We start from the raw sequence: 25,748 nt of genomic DNA, 5'->3' as shown, positions 1-25,748 counted from the left end.
CCAAGCCTAGCTAAGTTCCTCAACAAAGCCTGCCTTGATCATTCTGGTCCACAACAAGCACTTCTTCTTAATTTCTGTACTACACATTCTCACACAACTTTGCATGTATTATATATTTTTTTGGCTGTTTGATGTGAATTGTGTGTTCCTGGAGGCCACAGCTATTGCCTATTCTATTTCTGTATTCTGCACAGCCCCTAGCAGTTTCAGCAAGGAGAACATATTTAACAAACACTGATAATTAACTAGCATTAGTAAATGTTTCCCTTATTCATGATTCACAGGTTCTCTGGACCTGAGATGTCCTTCAGAGAAGGGGTCTAGCCAGCTTGATTCTGTGAATTGTTGTAAAATCATAATCAAATAGTGATTCATTGCAAAAAAAAAAAACTAAATCCAACAAATTGAATCCTCTTGGCACGCTCTGCACACAGAATAGGAAACATCATGACATTTAGAAGGTGCCCGACATCTCAATTCAAAAGCACAAAATGATATTTAAATAGCATCTGTGGTGGGGACACAGCCAACATATACAAAAAAGTTACAAGTAACATTGATGTGGGGTGGAGAGTTCTCTCACACTTTTAAGGGTAAATTATGCTCAGCATAATTCTCAATCACATTTTAATTTTACTCTGCAATCTTTTTCATTCATTCAATCACTCTATATTGAGGGTGGCCAGGGAAGGCCTCTCTAGCAGGTGACTTCTTAGCTGAAATCTGCATGGCAAACAGGAACAGCAGATCAGGCAGGGGGACTTCTCCTGGGAAGCTGCCGGCCACAGGCAGAGGTGTACAGATGGTAAATAGGGTTCCAATATAATTTGTGTTATGAGTTGAATTGTATCTCCCCAAAAGATATGGAAGTCCTTATCCCCAGTATCCACGAATATGACATTATTTAGAAATAGGGTCTTTGCAGATGATCAAGTTAAAATTAGGTCATTGGGTGGCCGCTAATCCAATATGACTGGTATCCTTATAAAAGGAGAACTTTGGGTGGGCGACGTAGCTCATGCCTGTAATCCCAGCACTTTGGGAGGCCAAGGTGGGAGGATCACTTGAGCCCAGAAGATGGAGGCTGCAGTGAGCCATGATCATGCCAGGGTACTCCAGCCTGAGCAACAAAGCAAGATCCTATCTCCAAAAAAAAAAAAAAAAAATGAAGAACTTTGAATCAGAGATTTGCACACAGGGAGAACAGAATGCCATGTGAAGATGAAGACAGAGACTGGGGTGATGTGTCTACAACCCAAAGATTGTCAGCAAACCACCAGAAGCAAGGGGAGAGGCACGGAGCAGATTCTCCGTCATGACCCTCAGAAGGAGCCAATCCTGCCCACACTTTGATCTCTGAATTCCAGCCTCCAGAACTGCCAGACAATAAATTTCCATTGATTAAGCCACTCACAGCATGTGTTACTTTGTCACAGCAGCACAAGCAAACTAATACAATGGGTGTCAGGTACAGTAAATATGCACACCACACCAAAAGTCACTTTGAATCTGTTTTAGCAGCAGAATCCTTGTTCTAAATACAATTTTACCTGGACCTCCAATATGTTAACAGATGAAAAGGATGAAAAGAGTTACTCAAAAGAAAATACTTCACTCAACCTATAAAGTACCCATCTCCGATCATATGAGTTCTTTGCAAGCCTCTTTGAAAAGGACTTAAAAGGAAAGTTAAAAAACTAAAGAGGCCAGGCACGGTGGCTCACACCTGTAATCCCAGCACTTTGGGAGGCCGAGGTGGGTGGATTACAAGGTCAGGAGTTCGAGATCATCCTGGACAACATGGCGAAACCAGGTCTCTACTAAAAATACAAAAATTAGCCGGGCATGGTGGCGCATGCCTGTAATCCCAGCTACTTGGGAGGCTGAGGCAGAAGAATTGCTTGAACCCAGGAGGTAGAGGTTGCAGTGAGCCGAGACTGTGCCACTGCACTTTAGCCTGGGTGATAGAGCAAGGCTCCATCTCAAAAAATATATACAAATAAAGAAAGAAAGAAAAAGAAAAACCTCAAACCAGACGGGGTCAGAAAACTTGGGTGAGAGAAGGGGGTGGTGATTTCTATTATCATATTATTAAATGATTATGGTCACCACCACCACTGCCATTTGAGAGTACCTCCTAGAAGCCAGGCACTGTGTCCACTCTTCATGTCAACTCAGGGTGTTGTGGTCCCTCTTTAGGAAAGCAAAATCAGGGGACTTGACTTGCTAAAAGCCCCCACCTTAGTCAGCTTGGGTTGCCATAACAAATTACCACAGACTAGGGGGGCTTAAGAAATAGAAATTCATTACCTCACAGCTCTGGAGGCTGGAATCAAGGTACACTGTTTCTCCTGGGGCCCCTCTCCTTGGCTTGCAGATGGCCACCTGCTCACTGTGTCCTCACATGGTCTTTCCTCTGTGCGTCCGCGCCCCTGGTATCTTTCTGTGTGCCCTAATCTCTTCTTATGAGGACGCCAGTCAGACTGGATTAAGGCCCACCCTAATGGCCTCATTTTAACTTAATCACCTCTTTAAGGGACCTATCTCCAAACACAGTCACATTATGAGGTACAGGGGGGTTAGGGACAAAATTTGGCCCATAACAGCCCTTTAGGGAAAAGGCCACAGAGCCCACATTCCAACCCAGAACTATTTGATCCCAGAGGTCCTTTTCCTCAGATCACACTGCCTGCCCCCCAAAAGCCCTCTTCATTTGCTATAAAAGAAAATATATTATCTGAACCATAAGAAAAATAAATAACAGCATTTTGGCTTGTTTTTTTTTTAAGACTTTTTAAGACTCTCTCCAGGTCATCCCCTGGGAAATGCCAGGGAGAGTCCCCAAGGCACAGTGTCAGCCCTCGGGGCGCAAGGAGAAGGGAGAGGAAAGCTGCCCCACCTCCTCTAAGGGGCCCAGCCTGAGGCCAAACCTACATGGACTTTAGCTTCCACCTTTCAGGACACTTCAGGCTGACTCAAAAAAAAATTGTGGCCAAGAATACCCTAAAAAGTGCCCATCAGAAAGCCCTGACATTTCAGAAAACATGAGCCCTTCACATGGTTACCTGGGCTCTGGCAGCTGCTGTACCCACCAGGGTTCACAGAAGCATCTTCAAATATCTGCCATCCTCTGCTGCTTCAGATACCAAATCATATAAAAGTTGACACCCTGCTGTGCCCTTCCCTAGGCAGGAAAGCAGCACTCTGAAGACTGAGATGACAGAGTCCTTTATGAGTACCATTCTGTGGACCTACAAGGGGGAGATGTCCAGGAGAGAGCCCTCCTTTACTAAGCACAGGGACCCCACAAAATCAGAAGAATTCTAGAGTGGGCAACCAATCAAAATATTTATGTTCCAAACACCCAGCCAGAGTGAAGAGGATTAGAAACCAAGTGTTGGTTAAAATTTGATTAGGGATACATATCTGATCCAAGATAACAAAACAATTAAAAGCCCAAAATGCAGAACCAGCTATATTTTTTAAAGGACAGTGTGAAAAAATGTCATCATGGAGTGGGAGAAGATGGGGAATGAAGAAATATCAGAAAAGACTTCATCGAAGAGATAAGAGTGGTAGTAACGATTGTAACATGATTATAACATGTTACATTTACGTTTATTATATTATGTTCCATTTGATACACTGTACCAAATGCCAAATGACCTATGCTTCTATTTCAGAGACCCACTGATATTTACATGTCACAACCTCTTTAGTAATGAGGGTCCATTTCTAACTACCTCAATTCTAATTGAGGCATGTCATCGAATATTCCCAGATATTCGATGGGTATTGTCTCCCAACTTTACATGCATATTCGATGGGTATTGTCTCCCAACTTTATATGCATATTCTTACTCCATGGTTGAAAAAAGTAAAAGCCAGTTTCAGGCCAAGCCCAGGAGAAAACCAGTAAATACACTTCCCTCTGAGTATTCTCAAGGCTGAAAACCAATCCTCATATTGGTCATTAGGGAAGACGTGGTCTCCTAACCAACTATGCCCCTTCCTATAGATGAGGTTCTACCTTTGTGTTCCCAGTTTATTATTCAATAATTTATGCCAGGCATGAAAAAAATGCCTGAGAGAAACAAGTCAAGCTATATACTGCTGGTAGAAGGGCAATTTAGCAATATCTATCAAAACCATAAGGGCATAAACTCTTAACCCAACAACTCCACTGCTAAGCATGTATCCCATGGATAGACTCATAATAAAAGGTGACTTGTTGCAGGAGAAGCTGAAAACAACTCCAAATAGGGCACCAATTAAACACAATAAGGTGCTGATACAGAAAGATGCATTAAGTGGAAAAAAGCTGCTTGGCTCATACATTGCATTCTGTTGCCCAATTTGTGGCTTTTAATTTTTTTTGTATTTCAATATTTGTATAAGCATACAAAAATCCTAGAGAATGAAGAAAAAAACAAAAACCCAAGGGGGAGGGGAGTGAAATAGGAAACTTTACGCTCGTCTCTACCATCCGAATGTCTTTTCCGTGAGTTTATAATTTAAAACACATAGAAGAAAAATCCATGAGCAATGAGAATTCATGAGCATATAGCCTTGAATTTCTTTCAGCAGTGAACAGAATCTTAAGGGAGGGTTAAGCAACCTTCACTGGGCTGATTCCTACTCAGGAAGTAGCCTGACACAGTTAAGAGTGGGCTTCATGAACAAGGCACAAAACCTAAATGGTTTCTTATTAGTCATCGTTCAATCAGAAAACCAAAGAACTTTCCACACCCCATTCTGCAAGCCTAGCATGTAAACACATTTTTAATCAATACATTTCCATAATTTTGAGGGGTAAAGGTATGTAACATAATTAAAATACAATCCAGAACATTATGAATTCAGTATCTTGCTCAATGGATACTAAAAATTACAGTGATGGTAACTTCCGAAAGGAAAAAAAAAAAAACAAGCTGGGAAGGGCGTAAGTATGCACATGGATACTCACCATGGTTTTGCATGTTAATAGCAAAAACCAAATTAGAAACAAACCAAATGTACACAACAGGAGACTAAGTGAATAAATTATACGCTAGCCATACAACAAAATACTACAAAACTTAGTAACTCTGTATCATAGATATGGAAAGATACTTGTGGCACATTTAAATTAAAAAGCTGTTTATAACAGCTTTTGGCATGGCTCTATTTGGAAAATTTTTTTTTAATATATACTTGTATACGCATGCTGGAAAAGGTTAGAAGGAAATAGACCAAAATATGAACCACAGTTTTCTCGGCAGTAAGATTACAGGAGATTCTGTATGTGTATATTTTGGCTGATCTCTATTCTAACTTTTCTATCAAAACATTTTTAACTGTGTGATTTTTAACTTAAAAAATGTTGGCTATCTTATCCTTTGGCAGACACAATGCTCTTCCATGGAAGAGAACTCAACATGAAACATGTTGCTTGTTCTCTCTCTCTTTTGCCCCTTTGCAGGTCTGTCAACTGTTTTTCTGATGCTTTAGAAACTAGAGAAAGGGGAAGAAGACAGGTCTAACATTTTCAAGGTCGTCCTTCCCTCTTTTAAATGTGACTATTATGTTAGGCCAGTGGTTCCTAACCAAAGGCAATCGTGCCCCCACAAGGGACATTTGGTAATGTCTGGAGACACTTTTCTTTGTTGTCTTGGAGGGATCTGGTGGGTGGGTGGGGCAACTGTGCTATTGGCATCTAGTGAGTAGACCCCAGAGATGCTCCTAAACATCCTACAACACACAGGACAGCCCCCACAACAGGCTTAACTGGCTCAAAATGTCAACAGTGCCAAAGCTGAGAAACTCTGGGTAAATGAGTCTTCATGTGACTCCCTAACCCTTCATAAACAGCACCCTCAAATGGCTGTATAAGAACGTCTGGGCCAGGCATAGGTGGCTCACGCCTGTAATCCCAGCACTTTGGGAGGCCGAGGCAGGAGGATTACTTTAGCCCAGGAATTCTAGACCAGCCTGAGCAATATAGTGGGACCCCATCTCTTAAAAAAAAAAAATAGCCAGGCATAATGGTTGCACACCTGTAATCCCAGCTATTTGGGAGGCTGAGGTGGGAGGACTGTTTGAGCCTGGGAGGTCGAGGCTACAGTGAGTTGTGATCACGCCACTGCATTCCGGCCTAGGTGACAGAGCAAGACATTGTCTTGAGAGAAAAAAAAAAAAAAAAAAAAAATATATATATATATATATATATATATATATATATATATATATATATGACTAAAAGGCACCTGTGGTAGAGTGGAATGCACTGATCACCAAGGCAGAATACCTGGGTTGAATCCTGGATCTCCCTCTTTTCTAGCCGTGAAGCCTCAGGCAGGCAACTGTACCAACCTGCTGATTACCCCATCCTCCTCTGTAAACTGAGAATCCCACCACTGGCCATCCATCTCCCACCTCTGAGTGCACAAGAAGCTTCAACACAATAATATGGGAGAAGAGGTTTTGTAAATGATAAAGCACCATGCACATGTGAATGCTATTATCATTCTAGGGTACTAGTTGTCCAGGTTTACTAATGAACACACACTTAGGGTTTCAATGAGTCTTTACCTAGCACATTCCCACTGTCCTGAGTCACATTAACCTACTTCAGATGCTAACTTGGCAGTGATTTTTACTAAATACTGAAGCTGAAAAACATAAAGAGTGGTTTTTCTATATTATATCTCCCTTGGCTTAAATTGTGAAGCACCAGAACTTAGTGATCAGACAACATGACCTGGAATCAGACTCTCAGGAAAGAATTCCACCTTTACATCTTACTAGATTGGTGAGCATGGAAAGTGATGTGGCTTCTCTGTGTCTCAGTTTCCTCATCTGTCTATCCAAACCAGAACATTTCAGACTGAAATGGTTTATCATCCGACCAGGACATCTGAGAATGAAAGCAGGTGATGTCAATGTTAATGTGAGGACAACAGGCATACACCAGAACCGTCCCCAGGCAAGCAGAGGATATAAGGTGGCTCTAAAAGAAGGGATAATGCTGGGCATGGTGGCTCACACCTATAATCCCAACACTCTGGGAGGCCCAGGCAGGCAGATCACTGAGTCCAGGAGTTCAAGACCAGCCTGGGCAACACGGTGAAACCCTGTCTCCACAAAAAAAAAAAAAAAAAAAAAAAAAAAAAAATCAGCCAGGAATTTTGGTGTGCACCTATAGTCCCAGCTACTCAGGAGGCTGAGAGGTGGGAAAATCACTTGAGCCCAGGAGGTCAAGGCTGCAGTGAGCTGTGATTGTACCACTGCACTCCAGCGTGGGTGACAGAGTGAGATCCTGTCTCAATAAATAGAAAAATAAATAAAGAGGAAAATGATAACAGCGCCTGCCTCACAGGCTTGAAGTGATGACTTAATCAGATAAAAGAGGCAAAGCACACAGTATACACTCATTAAACGCTAGCTATGATTTTTTTTTTGGTCCTTACTCCTTCTAATCATTCAGCAAGTTCTCAGTGCTCAGGCATGACTCTGGGTGCCAAGAAAGTAATAGGAAGTCAGTGAATAAGAGCTTATCTGATCAACAAAGACAAAAGGATTTATTATTATCCCAAAGTCCCTGATTCAGGAAAGCTATTTCAGTTTGACTAAAAGTGAGCTATAAATGAATCCCATAAAGTTGTATTAATTAATGCCCTTTGTAACCTAGCACTCAATGCTTCAAGGCATGTTATGATATTCGCTCCCTTTCATTTTTATGCACACTCCATTATGATGAATTACACTGTAAAGTGTCCACCAAGACAGCTTTACAGAACCCATACATTATGAAAGCAAAGTTGCTTTAGCTTGCTTTTGCAAGGAGATGCATCTATATCTTTTGCCAAGAATTAAGCATTTTAGTTCAGTATACTAAAACAATTTTCTCTAATAAGTCAACACTCGCCGTGAGAGGTAGATATTCCTTATTTTATAGAGACATTCATTAACCTCTAGGGGCTTGCTGCTGTAATCACAAATTCCTTTTCCTTCCTCCTTTTGCCGCCCTCCATTTCAGCAAAATTGGTCTCAATTACTATGACCACAAATTCTCACACCCTAACGTTTCTGTACTCAACTACGGGGCCTTGCCCTTTCTTCTTCCTCTAAGTTCACATTTTACCAGGCACATTCTCAGTCAGCCCTCCTTTTGTGCTAATTTCTGAGGCCAGTACAGAAGCCACATTCGACTCCTTCGGTGATTGTTAGATCCTCAAACAAACGCCAGCCAGGCCCCATCACTGGAAAGGCAAGCTATGGACCTCCAAAAAGAGTCTGCCTATGGAGTAAGCTGTATGTGCGTAATTCACAACAAACTCAGGGGCTATCAGTTTCTGTTGTACTCCATGCCTCTGTCTTGATTCAAAGAAGCTTAAATCAATGGCGTGTGTTTTGGTCTGGTGCTAGTTATGCAGACATGCTTAGTTTGTGAAAATTCAACAGCTGTACCCTCACGTGCAGTTTATATATGTATATTATATTGCCATAAAAATTCTTTTTAATAGCTTACACCATGTAAACCTCTATATAAACTAAGCATAGTTTACACCTCACCTACACTATGTCCCTCAAACTGTTTTCAAATGGATTGCCACCAATCGGTGGGCCACGTAATCAGTTTAGAAGGTCCTGACAAGCATTTGTTGAATGAAATGGAGAATACAAGAGGGCATCACACACGGTGAAGGCAGCTACTGTTTCAGGAAACTTACTGCAGTTACATGGATGTGTACCGTGGACCAGGTTGCCAGATTTTTTTTTTAACTGCAGAACTTGGTCGATAAAGTCCTGGGAGACCCTGAGTACATCAACAAATAAAAGATGAATTTGGGAGTCAGACAAGCCTGGTTTCTGATCTTGGCTGGTTGCAACCTATGTGCTTAAGAACAAGTCACCTAACCTCAGTGAGCCTCCATTTTGCTATCTCTAAAATGGGGGTAAAAAACTGTCAGCTCCCTGGAATTGGTGTAAGGTGTCAGCGAGCTGGCAAACAGTCTGCCACAGAGTGCTACTTAGACAAGGGCCCTACCCTCACTGCCATTTAGGTGGTACCTTGGGCTAGCTTCTTTACCTGTAGGAAGGAAGTTTCAAGGAAATATACAAAGAAGGGAAGTGCCAAGGCCAAGACCTCACTAACAACTGAGAGCAGCAGGGCAGGGGAAAGCTATTACCCCAGCACATTTGGTGGTAAGTCATCTGGCTTTGGATTCTAACCAGAGGGAAAACCACTTTCCAAGATAATGGGGTTTTTCACGTTATTCTTGGCAGGAGGTGGAGAAAGGCAGAAAGGGAAGAAGGTCTCGGTAAATAAATAAAGCATTTATTTTAAGCAAATCACTTTGAAGACAGGTGGTTTTCATTTTGAGAACAAAAATGATGCTTAAAACAGAGGGTTATCCCAGACACCAGCCAGGGGCTGGCCAAGAGAGGGAAACAGTGCCCTGGGGTCTGAAATGCTCCCAAAGTGCCAGAGCAGTGATGGATGCAGATGGAGAGGGGTCCAGCCACATAAAAGATGGGACTGGCTCTATCAGCTTGCAGTCACAAACTACTTAAAAGTCATTCACCGTGTTAATTATCCAAAGCAACTATTCATTCAACAAATATCTGTTGAGCATTTTCTATGCATCTAGAATCAAGTTAAGAGCTGGGGATATGGTAGGGATAAGACAGACAAGGCCCCTGCCCTCATGGAGCTAAAATTCTGGTGGGAGAGACATCAAATACCAAGTACATCAACGAGTTAACAAAATATTTACAGGCCATGATATAAGGACTGTAAAGGAAATAAATGTGGTGATGTGATGGGAATGGAGAAAGGAAACTCAAGATGGAGGCTGGCCCTTGAGACAAGATGGCCCTGGAGGGCTACGTAGAGTGGTACCTGAAAGAAGAGAAAGGGCCAGCCAAGCAAGGAGCCAAAAAAGAAGAAAAGGGGCATTCCCAGCAGTGAGAATTGCAAGTGCCCGGACCCAGAGACAGTGCTCAGACAGGCAAGAACTCGATACGGTAGAAGGCAGTGGCTGAGTGGGAAGATGACCCCGATGAGGCTGAAAAGGTAGGCAAAGCCAGATCATACAAGGCCCAGTAGACCACAGAAAAGAAAGTGGATTTCAACGAAAAGCAACAGAAAAGTACTGAAGGTTGGCACTCTGATACATTACTTTGATGTTGATTAAGAGATGCTCTTAAATCATCATACGCAAAACAAACTGTCCTGATGATTTATACAATGTCTCTCTGTAATCAGTGATAAAAGTTAGCACTGTGTCAGAGATCACTGATACACAATTATTGAGGAGTCTTGCCAGTCAAAGACAAACAACTTGAGCCTATGGATGAGATGAAATACAAGGAATTAAATGGGGGAAAGGGGTGGGAGAACTTGTGACTGGCAAGGGAACACTATCATCAGCAATTAACTCACAGCAAATATAAAGCACATAGTACAGTTCATTAACAGAGCAGGCTCTAGAAAGTGCCCTAAACACACACACACACACACACACACACACACTCACACGAAAGGCAACTGGGGCTTGACCGACGTGCATGGTGGCTGCCTAAATTCATAAACACATTAAATGAAATAACACAATGGAAAAGTACCATGACGGTCTCCTACACGTACTTCTGAATCAGAATTCAGATGATTGCTCAGCAGTTTTCAGTCAAGGTTAATTTTTATTTTCATTTTTTTTTGACACAGGGTCTCACTCCTGTCACCCAGGCTGGAGTGCAGTAGCCTGATCATGGTTCACTGCTGCCTCGACCTCCCAGGCTCAGTCAATCCTTCAGCCTCAGCCTTCTGAGTAGCGGGGACTACAGGCGTGTGTCACCATTCCTGGCTAATTTTTTTTTTTTTTTTTAAGTAGAGACAGGGTCTCACCATGTTGCCCAGGCTGGTCTCGAACTCCTAGGCTCAAGCAATCCTCCTGCCTCGGCCTCCCAAAGTGCCAGAATTACAGGCATAAATCATTGTGCCTGGCCAAGGTTTACCTTTTGTTTTCCTTCTCCCTTGCTCTGGCTGAATATAGGTTTTAATAAGTTGGAAACTCAAAGCTGGATGGGAAAGGGGTCTTTTGAATTACCACTCTCCCCAAGGACCTGTAACACAGCCTCCTAACTTGGGTCCCCAGTTCCCATCATCTTTAAACTTAAACGTTATCTATGAGACATAACCATGACTCACTCATACCCTTTCCTCAGGACCTTGTTTTGGGAGGCGGGTACTTGGCCATGACTAAAAGGGCAACCTGGGGCTATGTACTTAAGTAAGGCCAATTGGTCGACCCCAAGATCAAACCTATGACACTGACCATGAGAACTTGGTGGCCACAAAAGCTGCCCTGAAACAAGCCAGGACAGCAACACTGGTGGCATCTCATAGAGCCCAGCACACTGTTTGCATTTATGGCATAGAGTGCCACGGAAAAGGAGAAGGATGGCAACCAAGCACCGGGTGCCTTTACATTCATTACTTCAAACAATCCAGTAATCCTGTGAGGTGGTAGGATGGAGATTCTCAGATGAGAAAAGTAAGACTCGGAGAGATCTTGGTTAGCAGCCCATGGCTGCACAGTTAGCTGAGCGGGGAACTGAACCTGTCCCGACACCTCCATTGGCATCTGGCAACAGGACAGTGCTCTTGACTGACCCCAAGCTGACTTTCCCTCCTGTCTCCCATCTCATTCTTACCCCCACTCCCTTTATTTCTTCACACTACGGGAAAGCTAAATTCCACACCTGGCTTCCTCCCAGATTCTCAAAACTGCCAGCTGCATTGGAAATGTTACCTGCTCCCAACCCCTGAGAGGGGTACTTCACTGCATAAATGGATGCCTGCAGGGGGTTTGGCTGCATGCAGCTGCCTGTGTGCAGCATCCCCTGGAGAAAACTCACCTGGCTGTCTATAGTGATCAGAGAAGGAAAGAGCCACCAAACCAGATGACAGAGCTGTTCAAAATCTTTATAAATGCCACTACAAAAGGAACTCAGCCAAAAGAATCCACTTCTCTCACAGACAAGGGCTTAGTGAAAGAAATACCCTTCGGCTACAAACCAGAAAACTGAGACCTGGGGCCAAGTAGAAAACAATGTTGGTCACCATCTTGGAAGGACTGACCTGAGACCAAATTCCCCATCATGCCTCCCTCCTGGCCTACAAAGTAGTCGGGCAACAGGCTACAAAAGATGCAGACATCGTAACAATCAAAACAGATGTATGGCCTACTTACAATCTCAGACAAGTCTGCGGCACTTGGGGCTTTGGCTGCTGAAACCTCCATTCTGTGAAGTATGAAATGGTAATTTCTGGCTGTGTCTGAACTCTGGGCAGGAGTAAGTTCTGTGCTCTCCGAGAACTGCAAGTCTCTCTGATTCACTTGGCAGCAAAATTATTCTAAGCATCCTGTCCCGTACCCAACTCGCCTGCCCCTCCCACTATACACTCACACTGGTGGGGTTTTTTTGTAATTCTTTGCACTTATTTCTGTCACAAATCAAGTGAAAAGTAATCCAACCTCTGGCACTTGAGAGTGTGGAACCTGTATGACTGAGGAGGAGGAAGAGCCACCTAATTAGGAAGAAGTTATAATTAACATCAGAGAGGAGAGAGCTGGAGAACCGCAGAGTCTGCAGTAACAGCAAAATGGAGATTATTTGAGACAGCTGAAACACTCCACCCAGGCCTCCAGAAGAGGACATGCACGGGAAACAAAGGGCATATGGTGTTTGCTTTCCTCAACATCCGTTCTCACCATTAAGAGCTGCACCAGCAAACGCTCATTACTTACATGTGGACAAACTTCGCCCTGAAAATGCACTCTAAAATACAGCTCCTAATCAAATAAATGACTTTGCAAAGCAGAGGCTTACCTTGATTTTTTATTACATATAAGTACTAAAGTAAAATTTAATAAAGTCCAAATAACTGGCAGAATGTCTATTTGGCTCAGTGACGCATGAACTGTACTAGAAAAAAAGTTCATTTTTGTTAATTTCAAGTTCATACAGTAATTCAAATACTGACATATTCAGAGCAGGATTTTATTTTTTCCCCAAGGAGAGATTCCAAGGGACTAACTTAACAACTAGATAGAAATGATTTCTACTATTTACTACTAGTCGTATATTTAGATATTTCTATCCTAAAGCAAACAGGTTTTCCAATGTTACTCAAGTCATTTGCTTCTCACATATGTTAGTATTACCACCATCACCAATATTACCCTCACTATAAAACTGTTCAAAGGTAAACTTCAGTGAACTCCTTGACCAAATTATGAGAACCTCCTGAATTGGTGAGATCTGAACTGATACTTTTCAGAGATGTAAAGCTAGGGTCAGCTTCAAAAATACTCACGTGCTATTACTCTCAAGCCTGTAGAGATCAACGATCAAATCTGCTGTCACTCAGCAGATTGGTCTACCTTCCCCCAGATAACAAGTTCAAAATCAGAGGATCACCTTGCTTGTGTTTAACATAAAAAAGGCCCCCAAGTGAAAGGAAACAAACAATCCAATGTGGTTGGTCAGTAACCCTCAGCGAGCACTGCTGGTTGCCTACCCAGTAGAGTAGGCTCCCTTCCTTCTTCCCCAGCAGAGCCCACTCCTGGTCACAGGTGCCCATCCATTCCCCCATGGAGCCCATTTCCAGCTCTAGGAAGGACAACCTAATTAATTCTAAACCAAACATTGCTTCAGGGTGGGCAGTGGGAACAAAGCTCACCCAATCAGACTGCAAGAAATAACTCCTCCTACATACAGGCTGTGAGCAAGGAAGCAAAGGGCCCCCCACTGCAGATGGATGCCATTCTACAACCGTCTGACCACCACAGGGAAGCCAGCCCTTAGGTGAAGCTACTGCCAGAACACCACGGTGGGGGAAGAGACAGCAAGAACACGGGTTTCTGATGTCACACTGAGCAGCTGATCACACTGCCCCTGGGGTCCACCCTACCTCTAGCCTCCCAATTATGCGAAATAACAAATGTCTGTGTTTAAGGCAGTCCCAGACAGCTTTCTGTTCCATGCAATCTCAAGTGTGCTGGGAGGAACAGGCTGAGCAGTAACTGGGTAGCCAAGAGTAAGAATAAAAATAAAATCCTTGCCTGGGAGCAGGTGCTCACTCAGGAGAGGTCACAGATTGAAGGAACTTTCCACCATCCACATGTGACGGTGTGGCACACCCCTGCTTAGAATCCTGCCTCAGTGGTTCCCAATTACCCCAAAAGTCCAAGTTCCTTACAATGGTATGCAAGATCCCTCTCACCTTCTGGCCTCGCTTCCCATTTTACTCTGGCAAGGCTTATTTCTAGGTACTCATCAAGCTGTAGGCCTCTGTTCACACTCACACTACACCCTCTTTCTCACTCACTCTGGGCTCTGGTCCATCCTCTTCACCTGATCAAATTCCTTCCTCTCCTGTCCCAGGCTCTTAGGTCCCCCTCCCTTTGTGCTCCCTTAGCATACTGGGCACGCACCACAGTGGCTTGGAAAAGTGTGTTTCCAGGTCAGTCTCTCCCCTCACGCTCTCCCCCGGGGCCCAGAACAGCTCTCAAGACACAGCAGACACTCAACAGATGCCCACTAGACTGAGCTAATCTTTCTCTTTCGGGAAGGGCACCAATCTCTCTACAGGGCACTGTATCATTGAGGTTGGAGGCGTGAGAGCCAGAGGCAGGTTCCAGGAGTCCTTGCTCTCATCCACACCCACCTTCCTCCAGCGGCTTCAGGCTCAGCACAGGACACAGGAGGCAGCTTGCACTGGCAGCATCCACAACGGGCAGGAAATCCCTTATCCAGATCATGCTTAGCGCTCTGCTTCTCCACTCCAACCCTCCCTGACACAGAAGTTCATGGTGACAATGCACAACATCTCTCACTGTAGAAGCTTCAGAAAAGTAAGACAGGGAATGTCCAACTTTTTTTATTTTTCTGATTGTGAGGTTTCCCTTATTTATTTTAGAGACATTGTCTCACTATGTTGTCCAGGCTGGTCTCTAACTCCTGGGCTCAGGCAATCCTCCCCAACCTTAGCCTCCCAAGTAGCGGTGACTATAGGCACACACCACCATGCCTGGCTAATTTTTAAATTTATTGTAGAGACAAGGTCTCGTTATGTTGGCCAGGTTGTTCTCTAACCCCTGGCCTCAAGTGATCCTCCCACCTTGACCTCCCAAAGCACTGGAATTACAGGCATAGGCCACCGCACCCAGCCCCTTACATAAGGAGCTAAGAAAAGTCACACATGCAACATTAGGAAACGCTTGGTTTTGAAGAAAGACTCCAAGTTAAAAAGAGAGACACAATAGCTTGAGGAGAGCAGAAGCTAAGTCTCCACCTGGTGTCTTATCTTCCTGCTTGACCTCAGGGGAAAAGATTAATAGTAGGATTTACGAAATGTTAAGAAGACACTTGCTGAGGTGTCTCAGTTATTAAAATAAAATAAAATAAAATAAAATAAAATAAAATCATACTGTGAAAGCGGCAAAACTCCATGGTGGAATCTGCTTCATCACAACAAAGACATCCCCTGGCCCTTCTTTCTAGCTGGTCCTGGCTCCCCACACACTGCTAGAAATGAAACCCCAGGCTGGGCACGGTGGCTCACGCCTGTAATCCCAGCACTTTGGGAGGCTGAGGCGGGCGGATCACAAGGTCAGGAGATCGAGACCATCCTGGCTAACGTGGTGAAACCCCATCTCTACTAAAAATACAAAAAATTAGCCGGGCATGGTGGCAGGTGCCTGTAATCCCAGCTACTCGGGAGGCTGAGGCAGGAGAATCAGTTGAACCTGGGAGGCAGAGGTTGCAGTAAGCTGAGATCGCGCCACTGCACTCCAGCCTGGGTGACAGAGTAAGACTCCATCTCAAAAGAAAAGAAAAGAAATGAAACCCCAAACACGGGAGCGTAGGAAAGAGCTGAAATAACACTTCAAATATTCACGATGGTAATTGCAAGTCCTACCTCATAATCATGACTTCTCTTTTCCATATTTGGGCCCCGGCTTCCCTGGACGCACTCCAGGGGCCTTCACAGACATTATCTAATGCTAGGCAGGTCAGCAAGCTAACCATTAAGTACTCTTTTTTTTTTTTTTTTTCTCCACGCTCTCTGATTTAAGTCAGTTTGGACACATAAAGAACTAGTGAGTTCCCTTCCAAGATGGGGGGCTGCTAAGATAGCTCATGTAGTTTTGGTCAAAGTGGAAGCCCTTAGGATGTCAAAAAGCTTATCTTTAAACATCTCAATCTGATTCCAACAGTGAAGTTTTCAAAGCTGTCATTACTCCCCCATCCCCAATAAACAAAGCTGGCAGATTTATTATCAAACGATTTCTCTAGCTTTTTTCTTTCCCCCCCCATATACCTGCTGGTTTCACCCCTGCAGAGATCTAATTCAATAGGTCTGGTGTGGCCCTGAGAAACTGTTGTTTAAACTCCCCCAGGTGATCCACCCAGCCAGAAGACAGACATCTAGGTCTAAAGTGTCAGAAATGCTTGCTACTAAAAGGAGGATCAACTGGGAGCTTCTTAGAACTGCAGAATCTCAGCTTCCCCAAACCTACCCGCCCCCAGCCCAAACCCTGCCCCCCAGCCCCCCAGCCCCCCGCTGCCATCACAATCTGCCTTTTAACAAGATCCTAGGAAGAAGGGCACATCTGAGTTTAGGCAGCCTGAGGCTATACTGTCGTCTGGACTCAGAATCTTCTAGGGTTTTTGTTTTTTGTTTGTTTCCCCTTTACAAATGGGAGACGGAAAAGTGGGAGGGCACAATCAAAATTCACATTCCAGTTTTTTCCAGGATCTTTATTGACGAACGACAGGGTCAAATCCTGCTCTCACCCTCACCATCTTCCTAGAAAATATGACTAGTCAGATTAAATGTAAAGGGAGTAAAAAATGAGACACAGCCTGCTTTTTAAATTAAAGCAATACATTGTTCCATTTGTGCTGGCAGCATCCGCACTTGCATTACTGCGCATGTTTAAAGCTGCCAGTTGAAATCAACTCTAGTCAAAGCAGCAGAACCTGCAAAATCTTTTAGCGTTAAAGGGCTTTATGTGGAACCAAAGCATTCCAAGATAAATAATTCCTGGAGCTAATGAGAACTACTAATTGCATCCATTCTTAAAAATCAATATACTTGAAACTTTTTAAAGATTCATGTGCTTATTTCCCTTGTTCAAATAACATCATAAGGCATTCACAGGAAGTTGTGGTTTCAATCGAGACGTGGCTGCATATTTAAAAAAAAAAAAAAAAACTCGCAGTATCCTATCACAGAGCTCAGCCAAGACTCCCAGCAGGTTCTCCGAACCTGACAGATTTGGGTGCCCCTCATGCTAATTACCGTCTGGTTTGAGGTTTGTGAACATAGCCAAGGCCACCCAGACAATGCTGTACCGTAGTACAATTAGGGGTGAGAGAACACAGACTCCGGAGTTAAGCCACCCACCGGCCCAAGTCCAGACCTGCCATTTACAATCTGTGCTCCCTTGGGCAACTTACTTAACGTCTCTGGTCTGTGGGAAGTGCTATATAAAGATTTGCTGTTTTCCTCATCTAATATGCAGTCCCATGAATGGTACAGATAAAGGAACTATGCACACAGTGGGTGTTCAGTTATTGCTGGCTAATGGTTGAAGAACTCTCCATTCACCTGGTATTTCCCTCAATGAATATATCATTACCAAATACCAGCAACCTTTTGGTGTATCAAGAAAGGTACTCGGGAAAGTGTTTTTCTTCCCCTAATGGTGAAAAACAAAAACCAATGGATATAAGCACCTTCTTAATCCAACGTAACAGTCTCCCTCTTCAGTCATGTACTTAATGTGGTTCATTTATATTATGTCTCATATCTTCTCAAAAAATAATTACTATAGAAAAAGTATGAAAAGCATTTGAGCAAGTGAAAAATGCAGTCTACAAAACAGTAGACTGGGCCAGGCCCAGTGGTTCATGCCCGTAATCCCAGCACTTTGAGAGGCCGAGGCGGGTGGATCACTTGAGGTCAGGAGTTCGAGACCAGCCTGGTCAACATGGTGAAACCCTGTCTCTACTAAAATTTTTAACAAAAATTAGCTGGGCATGGTGGTGCGCACCTGTAATTCCAGCAACTTGGGAGGCTGAGGCAGGAGAATCACTTGAACCAGGGAAGCGGAGGTTGCATTGAGCCGAGTTCACACCACTGCACTCCAGCCTGGGCAACAGAGCAAGACTCCATCTCAAAATCAAAACAAAACAACCCAGTAGACTGGTACCAATTACTTAATAGTTATTGAGAGCATAAAAAGTGATTTCCAGAATATTCCAGGTAGGGAAGTGTCAGACAACATTGCCCTCACGGTATTAATACTATACAATAGCATTCATAGTGGTAAGACACAGCGAAAATTGGGATGTTTCAACTATTTACCCATTTTCATCTATCTTAAGCACTCCTGAAAAACGAACAAGTGATCGTTCAACATGCATTTACTAAATCCATTTTCTTAGGCACTTTCAGCAGCCAATGTTTTCACACAAACTGAGTTACTATGTGAATTTAACAACTATGTTTGGTTTTTGGTTTTCTTTTTCATCAGAGGCTCCACTTTTAAGAATACCCGTCCTTCTAATTAGTTCTTACAACACAATCCTGGGAAGTCAGGCTGCCAGAGTTCAAATAACTGGGTTGACCCTAATAGATCTGCAATCTTCATCAAGTCAGGCAACCTCTCTGAGCTTCAGTTTTCCCATCTGTAACATAGGAATAATCACTACTTGGGGCAAAAGGATGGAGGGTAAGGAGTAGCTGAGTTAGTACAAAGAAGAACAAAACAGTTGTACTGGATAAATGATGAAGTATCTACTCACAATTGCAAATTCACATTCCTTTTCACCCTGTACCAGGTCCTGAAGTGGTTACAAAGAAGGTCTAATAGATTCTCCTTGTCCCTCAAAATGGAGGAAGACAGGTAATTCTTACACATGTTTAAAGAAAACCCACCCACCCCTTTATCCCTAGAGGTTGGCCATGACAGCAACACAATTGTAAAGCTTGCTGTAATCAGCACCATGCCCATAGCACTTTTACCTTCCAAGGCAACAGTATAGACCGAGGGAGGATCCAACCTTGTTCACACTTCCGGGCAATTACACTTCTTGTTCTCTGCTTGGATGGCTCTTAGTAATGGCAGGGGCCGCTTCCTCATCATTCACATGTAGGCTCCAACTTCTCCTCACCTGAAACAGCCCACACACGCCACCAGCCACTCTAGCCTTTTCCTCTCCTGTTGTTTCTTATGGCATGTTTCACTATCTATAATTATCTCTTCACTTGTCTGTGGTTAAGCCCTCTGTCCTCTGTTGGAGTGTAAGCTCTCTAAAAGCTCAGACCTTGTTAAGCTCATTCTGAAATGGCTCCTAAAATGGCACCTGTCACAGAAAGGGCACTCAGTGGACAGAGCTAGGTAAGATACATGTGAGTTTTGATCGTTGCAGCAGCTATATCGTATTTGCATTTGGTTCTACCGAGTGCTTTGTCTCTTCAGACTGCTTTTACCTGCCTTTTGGCATGCCTTGTAATTTTTGGTTGAAAGCCAGACATTTCGTAGAGGGTAGCAGATACTGAGGTAAATGAGCCCTTAGTGTGGAATTGATATTAATCTAGTCAGGAGTTGAGCTGCCTTGAGGTTTGTTGTTCCTATGAACATGAGAAACTTCAAATTCCTCTAGTGACCTTTTTTGTCCCCTCTCTTGGCTTTGGGGCTTTCCTTTATGCTGTTCCCAGTGTAAGCCTGTCTCTTGCAGTTCTCCCCACTGTAACCCACTGTTGTTATTCCTGGGGGCTTGCTAGCCTGCGGATGGGGTGAGGGAAGAAGGGAAGTTCTCTGATATTCCAAGCCTCAGTCTCTAAAGTACACACGGTGGGCCTGTGTCTTGAAGGTGTAAGCTTCACAATGTATTTGCCCTAGAGATAGAGCTCCTCCCACCCCATACCCCCAGCTGTAGCAGGTATCACCAATGTTCTCAGTCTACCTCCTGCTTAAAGACCTTTTTTTTAGGTGAGATGGGATGGGGAAGGGGCTGGAGGGGCGCTCCATCCCCCAGCTGCAATGGTTAATTCACCAGGGCCCTCAGACCATAGCCTTCCTCTGCAGAATAAGCCTCTTGCTCCTTAAAGGAGAAGGGTCTAAGTAGATTGCTCAGTGGTTCCTGAGCCAGCACCATGAGTTTTCTCTGAATTTTCCCTCACCCTCCCAGTTAGAGCCAAATGGGGTTCCTAGAAGAAAAGCCTGCAAAGGCATAGGACCCCCTCCCCCACAACTGCTGCCCTCAAGACTTCACACTCTCAAGTTAGCCCACACTCAGCCTCCAGCAATTTGTCAAATTTTCTAGCTTAATCTTCCTACCTACTTCTATGGGGTATGGTGGCTTCTGCTCCTGTAAACAAATGCTCAGGTCCTGTCCTGTGTCTCAGAAGGCACCTCTTTCCAGATTTTGAAATGGTCGTTTGCTCTGCAAACTCAGTTCTCTGTTAATTTCCAATCTGTCCAGATTTTTTCTTGGAAGCGTGGGAGGGACATCTTTGCAGCTCTCTACATCTCTGAGTTGAAACCAGAAGTCTACTTATTTATTTTTTTTAAGGATCAGAAGTAAGTATGACAAAATGGCAACATTTGATAGAACTAGGTAGTGGGTACCTAGATGTTGGTTATATGCTCTTTTATATTTTCATAGTTTAGTAACATTTCAAATTCTAAAATTAAGTTGTAGGTGGTCATGGTAGAAAATAGTGCTATAATATAAATAGACTTACGTATGTGTATAGCACTTGGTTCTTGTTCAATAATTTACAGAAATCACCTGAATTTTAAAATACAACCAGCATTTTTGGCAACACTTCAGAAACTGTCCTGAAAAAATATAAATCACTCCAACACACCATTAAATGTCAGTATCAGCCAGGCACGGTGGCTCACGCCTGTAATCCCCACACTTTGGGAGGCCGAGGCAGGTGGATCACGAGGTCAGGAGATCGAGACCATCCTGGCCAACATGGTAAAACCCTGTCTCTACTAAAATACAAAAAAATAGCTGGGTGTGGTGGCGTGCGCCTGTAATCCCAGCTACTTGGGAGGCTGAGGCAGGAGAATCACTTGAACCCGGGAGGTGGAGGTTGCAGTGAGCCAAGATCACACCACTGCACTCCAGCCTGGCAACAGAGCAAGACTCTGTCTCAAAAAAAAAAAAAAAAAAAAAAGTCAGTATCAAAGAAGGAAAAGGAGAAACTGAAATGGAAAAATTAGTGTTCTCAAAGAGAACAAATGTATCTCAAAATGTGCATGTTTATAAATCAAAGTATATGAAAATTACATGTTAATTGATTCATTATTCTTTAAACTGATACCCAACCATCATTAATATTCATGGAAAATGAAAATTAATAAAGGATGTGCCAGCAGACCATAGGTCAACCAGCAAGTGCCAGATCCCAGATTGTGGTATATTATGCAACACCTAGTAATCAAACATCTTAAACCTTCAGACTGCCACGCTTCCTTTTACCCACATTCCTAATTTAATATAATTGGTAATTGCCTGTAAATGAAAGCAGCAGCAGCTTGGTAAGATCTACCTCATGGAAAGAACATTCCCTTTTTACTTAAATAATTCACTATCTTAGATAATAGCAAATAAATGATATGCTACTAAAAAGTGAGCCGTTTAATAACTCCAGAACTGCAGATTAATCTTAAGGATTGTGTATTAAATTCAATTAAACCAGATGAATATTTAACATGTCCTTCTATGTCCGTAAGACCATTCTAGCCACTCTGGGAAGAGATGGGCCAACATAAATCATCTGCCAATCCCTGCCATCAGGACAGACACAGGGATAGGTCACAGGGCTGAGTCCAGGAAAAGCACACATGCACCACATTTGCATGCATTCTCATTAGCAAAGCAAGTGACTTGCAAGTACTTTTATGCTTTAACATTAACTTGTAAGTTCCATTTAAAAGGGAAAAAGAATATAGTTTATAGTAAAGTGAATCTTCGTGTGACTTTCATTATAATGAATGAAGTCAGGACTAAATTTGTCTGTAATGAGACTAAAATGGGCTGAATCTACCAATGATGAATCTGTGGCTTTAATGATCATGTGTGGCTCTGTGAGATGCACCCCAGGTGGAACTGCAATCAGGGTGATCACTCAGACAGCTAGATAACACACTTCACCCTGCCTGAGGACCATCACTTGTCAACTGTGTTACGTTGTCACAAGGGCTGTTTACAAATCAGCTACATCTCTGCATTGCAACATGCCCGAAATTAGATCTCACATCCAGCTTGAGGGCTAGGGACTGTGTTCAGCTTCAAGCTGGCAGCGCCCTAGACTTGATTGTCACCTTAAAATATCTGTTAATGGAACTCATTCAAATTCAAGTTTTAAAATAAAAGGATGAGTTAAATTGAATAAAAAAAAAAATCAGAGGCTAAAAAAGGCGCGAGGTATATGGATTTTTAACCACCACCGACAGCAGAAGCTCACACTATAATTGCATGGATTATATGCACCGAAGAGATCAGCTGTCATGTGACATTTTAAACCAAATAACAGAGCAGTCCTTGGAAAAATGTCAATAAGCACAAAGAAGTGATTTCTCAACATATGAAACCACACGAACCTCCATATTCAAGTGTTTCAGCATTAGTATTACGTGCCACCAGAGCCTAATGTTGTAATCATTCATTTAACACAGAGTAGCTGAAACTACTTTCATAGGGCAGATGTATTTTTTTAATAGGCAGATTGGCAATTATTCCAGTTTCAAGACTGGGGGAGAAAAAAACTTGTGCACACACTCATGATTTTGCAGCTGAGAGAAATAAGGATTGAATTGTGGAAGCAAGAAGAAAAACAAAGATTGAATCATCAATATAAGCCAGGCTGTTAAACAGCAATTACAGAACGACAGCTACCATCCTGTTCCTTTCCTATCTGTGGCCATAAGGGTCCCAATATTACAGTATGACTACAGGCTTAGCAGTTAGAACCTGATAGCGTTTATAGTTTTAAACAGCTGCAACGTATCTTTTGCCAATAATCTGTCAGCCTATTGATTTTGGATGTTGTCTCCAAGACAAAATCTTATCTGGTCAGAAAGCAGATCCCACTGGACCAAAGCCTTCGGCAGCAGGCATCACACTCTTGACAAGGTACTCTCCAAACATGTCCAGCTTTGCTAAGAATATGTTCACATGTTAATACTTCATCAATTCCAATTATGTTGTAGTATAATCACAACTAAAATGTACATCTAATAAATATTTTAAATATGGTTTTAATGTTAATTTACTTTTTCTTCCATGATATGCAAAACAGTTCCTCTTTGGTTTTGACTTGGCCCCACTGCACCGATACTAGCTACCTGCACTAGCTATCTCAGATCTTGACCATGGCTTCATTTGACAGCCAGGAAAAGTACAACCCCAAGAACTTCAGCATGGCCACCAGTCGCACAGCTGGTTCACAGCACAGCCACAACTGGAACTGGAACCAACTTCACAACCTTTACTGGCAACCAGTGAGTTGTGGCCTCCCTAGAAGAAAACTTCAGTGTAAAGAGGACATAGTCACCAGGGCCTCCGCCACACCTCCTGGGAACCGAGCACGTCTCTTAGGAAAGCGTTGGCACGGTTCCTCCAGCTCTGGGTCTCCATCTGGGACCACCTTCCTCTAGAAACCCAGGGCAGGATGTGGTTTGACTCGAACAACTTCTCAGCTTACAAACTCAGGCAAACCCACTTTGCTTTTCACCCTGACTCCCAGACACATGATATCATCTTTGTTAGTCTTCATGAGAAAATCTTGGTGGTCCCAGAGGAAGTACGACAATAATGAAAAGCTTGTTCCTTCATGACGAGCAAAACAGGCAGCTAAGAGCAAAAATGGGCTGACTTCATACACCTCATCCCACAAATAACTGGGTGTTTGTGTGACTTTTGTGCTAGTACATGTTGTGACTACACATTAAAGAGACTTTCACATCTTCACCTTCACTCTCCCTGAACTCTCCTCAATAATTTATCTCATCTTCCTCAGTGTCATAAAGATGATGAAATTTACCCCTTAGCCTGGGAGTGGGGCAATATACTATTTCAAATCCCCTTGTGAGTTAAGAAGCTAAGGTGAAACAAAATGTCTTCTGGGTAGCCCTAGAGATGTACTGCCCATATGCTCCTTCAAGAAAGAACTTGGCCGACATAGTGGCTCACACCTGTAATCCCAGCACATTGGGAGGCCAAGGCAGGAGGATTGCTTGAGCCCAGGAGTTTGAGACCAGCCTGGGCAACATAGTGAGACCGTGTCTCTACAAAAAAAAAAAAAAAAAAAAAAAAAAAAAAAAAAAAAACAGCTGGCGCTGGGCACTGTGGCTCACACCTGTGATCCCAGCGCATTGGGAAGACAAGGTGGGCGGATCACCTGAGCTCAGGAATTCAAGACTAGCTTGGGCAACATGGTGAAACCTTGTCTCTACAAACAATACAAAAATTAGCCAGGTGTGTTAGTGCACACCTGTAGTCCCAGCTACTCAGGAGGCTGAGGCAGGAGAATCGCTTGAGCCCGAGAGGCAGAGGTTGCTGTGAGCCAAAATCACACCACTGCACTCCAGCCTGGGTGAAAGAGCAAGACCCTGTCTCAAAAAACAACAACAAAAAATTAGGTAGATGTGGTGGTACGCGCCTGTAGTCCCAACTACTTGGGAGGCTGAGGTGGGAGGATCACTTGAGCCTTGGAGGTTGAGGCTGCAGGGAGCCATGATTGTGCCACTGCGCTCCAGCCTGGGCAACAGAGTGAGACCCTGTCTCCAAAAACAGACAAAACAACAACAACAACAACAACAAGAAGGAAAGAACAAACCTCCACCTTCGGGATGTCCCTCAGCTTTCTTTCTAGCAGAGGCCATGCTCCCACTGAGGAGCCCACAGCTGGTCACTAATCTGGGGAGTGCAGTCCTAGAGCCTGGCCATTTCTGCCCATTTTTTTTTTTCAGCTTTACTGAGGTATGATTGACAAAGAAAAACTGTATTAATATAAGGTGTACAACGTGCTGATCTATGTATACACTGTGAAATGATGATCACAATCAAGCTAATTAAGAGATTCATCACCTCACAGAGTTCCCTGTTTGTAGTAAGAACACGCAAGAGTTACTCTCAAATTGCAAGTATGTAATGCATGATTATTAACTCCAGTTACCATGCCACACAGCAGGTCTCCAGAAGTTATCTTGTCATTGAAAGTTTGTGCCCTTTGGCTAACATCTCTCCTTTGCTTCCATGGCGCAATTTTTGTCCAGGAGCCCCCTGCTAGGCTGACTGGGACAGACTGGCATCACCACCTGAGGCTCTCCCTGCCCTGCTCCCGTGCCCTCTCATCATTCAAGGGTGTCATCCCCCGCAGCCCCCAAACAAACCTCCTGTACTGCTAACTCCATCTCAGCATCCGAATCCTACAGTACCAAACTGCTAAACACCATCTAAGTATTTCTCCAGTGTCTTGGAGTGGCTTAATACTGATATTAATAGCTAATATTTGTTGACAAATTAATATTTACCAAGTTGCTCTGCATGCATGATCTCACATCACAGGGTGACAGGTAAGAAAAGCAGTCATCCTTGCATCAAACAGGAATTGCAGTGCCAGAGGTGGTTCTGTGGTGGGGCTGGGCTGACGGCCAGGCAGCTGT

The 25,748-nt window shown here is 43.5% G+C and overlaps 1 protein-coding gene across 4 annotated transcripts in view; it reads right to left on the bottom strand.

Moving 5' to 3' along the window:
• SH3KBP1 (SH3 domain containing kinase binding protein 1) overlaps window positions 1-25,748 on the bottom strand; it is a 355,677-nt gene that overhangs the window by 256,302 nt on the left and 73,627 nt on the right. Inside the window, exon 1 of one of the 4 annotated variants that reach the window (XM_007991228.3) lies at window positions 12,237-12,377. The exons of the other annotated variants lie outside the window; for them this stretch is intronic. Within the exon in view, the coding sequence (XP_007989419.1) occupies window positions 12,237-12,287 (51 nt within the window). The 5' untranslated portion in view covers window positions 12,288-12,377. Of the gene's footprint in view, window positions 1-12,236; window positions 12,378-25,748 lie in introns of those variants that run through there. 4 annotated transcript variants of the gene reach the window in all.

The sequence above is a fragment of the Chlorocebus sabaeus genome, chromosome X, assembly GCF_047675955.1.
Source record: "Chlorocebus sabaeus isolate Y175 chromosome X, mChlSab1.0.hap1, whole genome shotgun sequence".
Lineage (NCBI taxonomy): Eukaryota > Metazoa > Chordata > Mammalia > Primates > Cercopithecidae > Chlorocebus > Chlorocebus sabaeus.
Note: the sequence above shows the minus strand (reverse complement) of the source record. Positions and strands in the feature narration are given on the sequence as shown.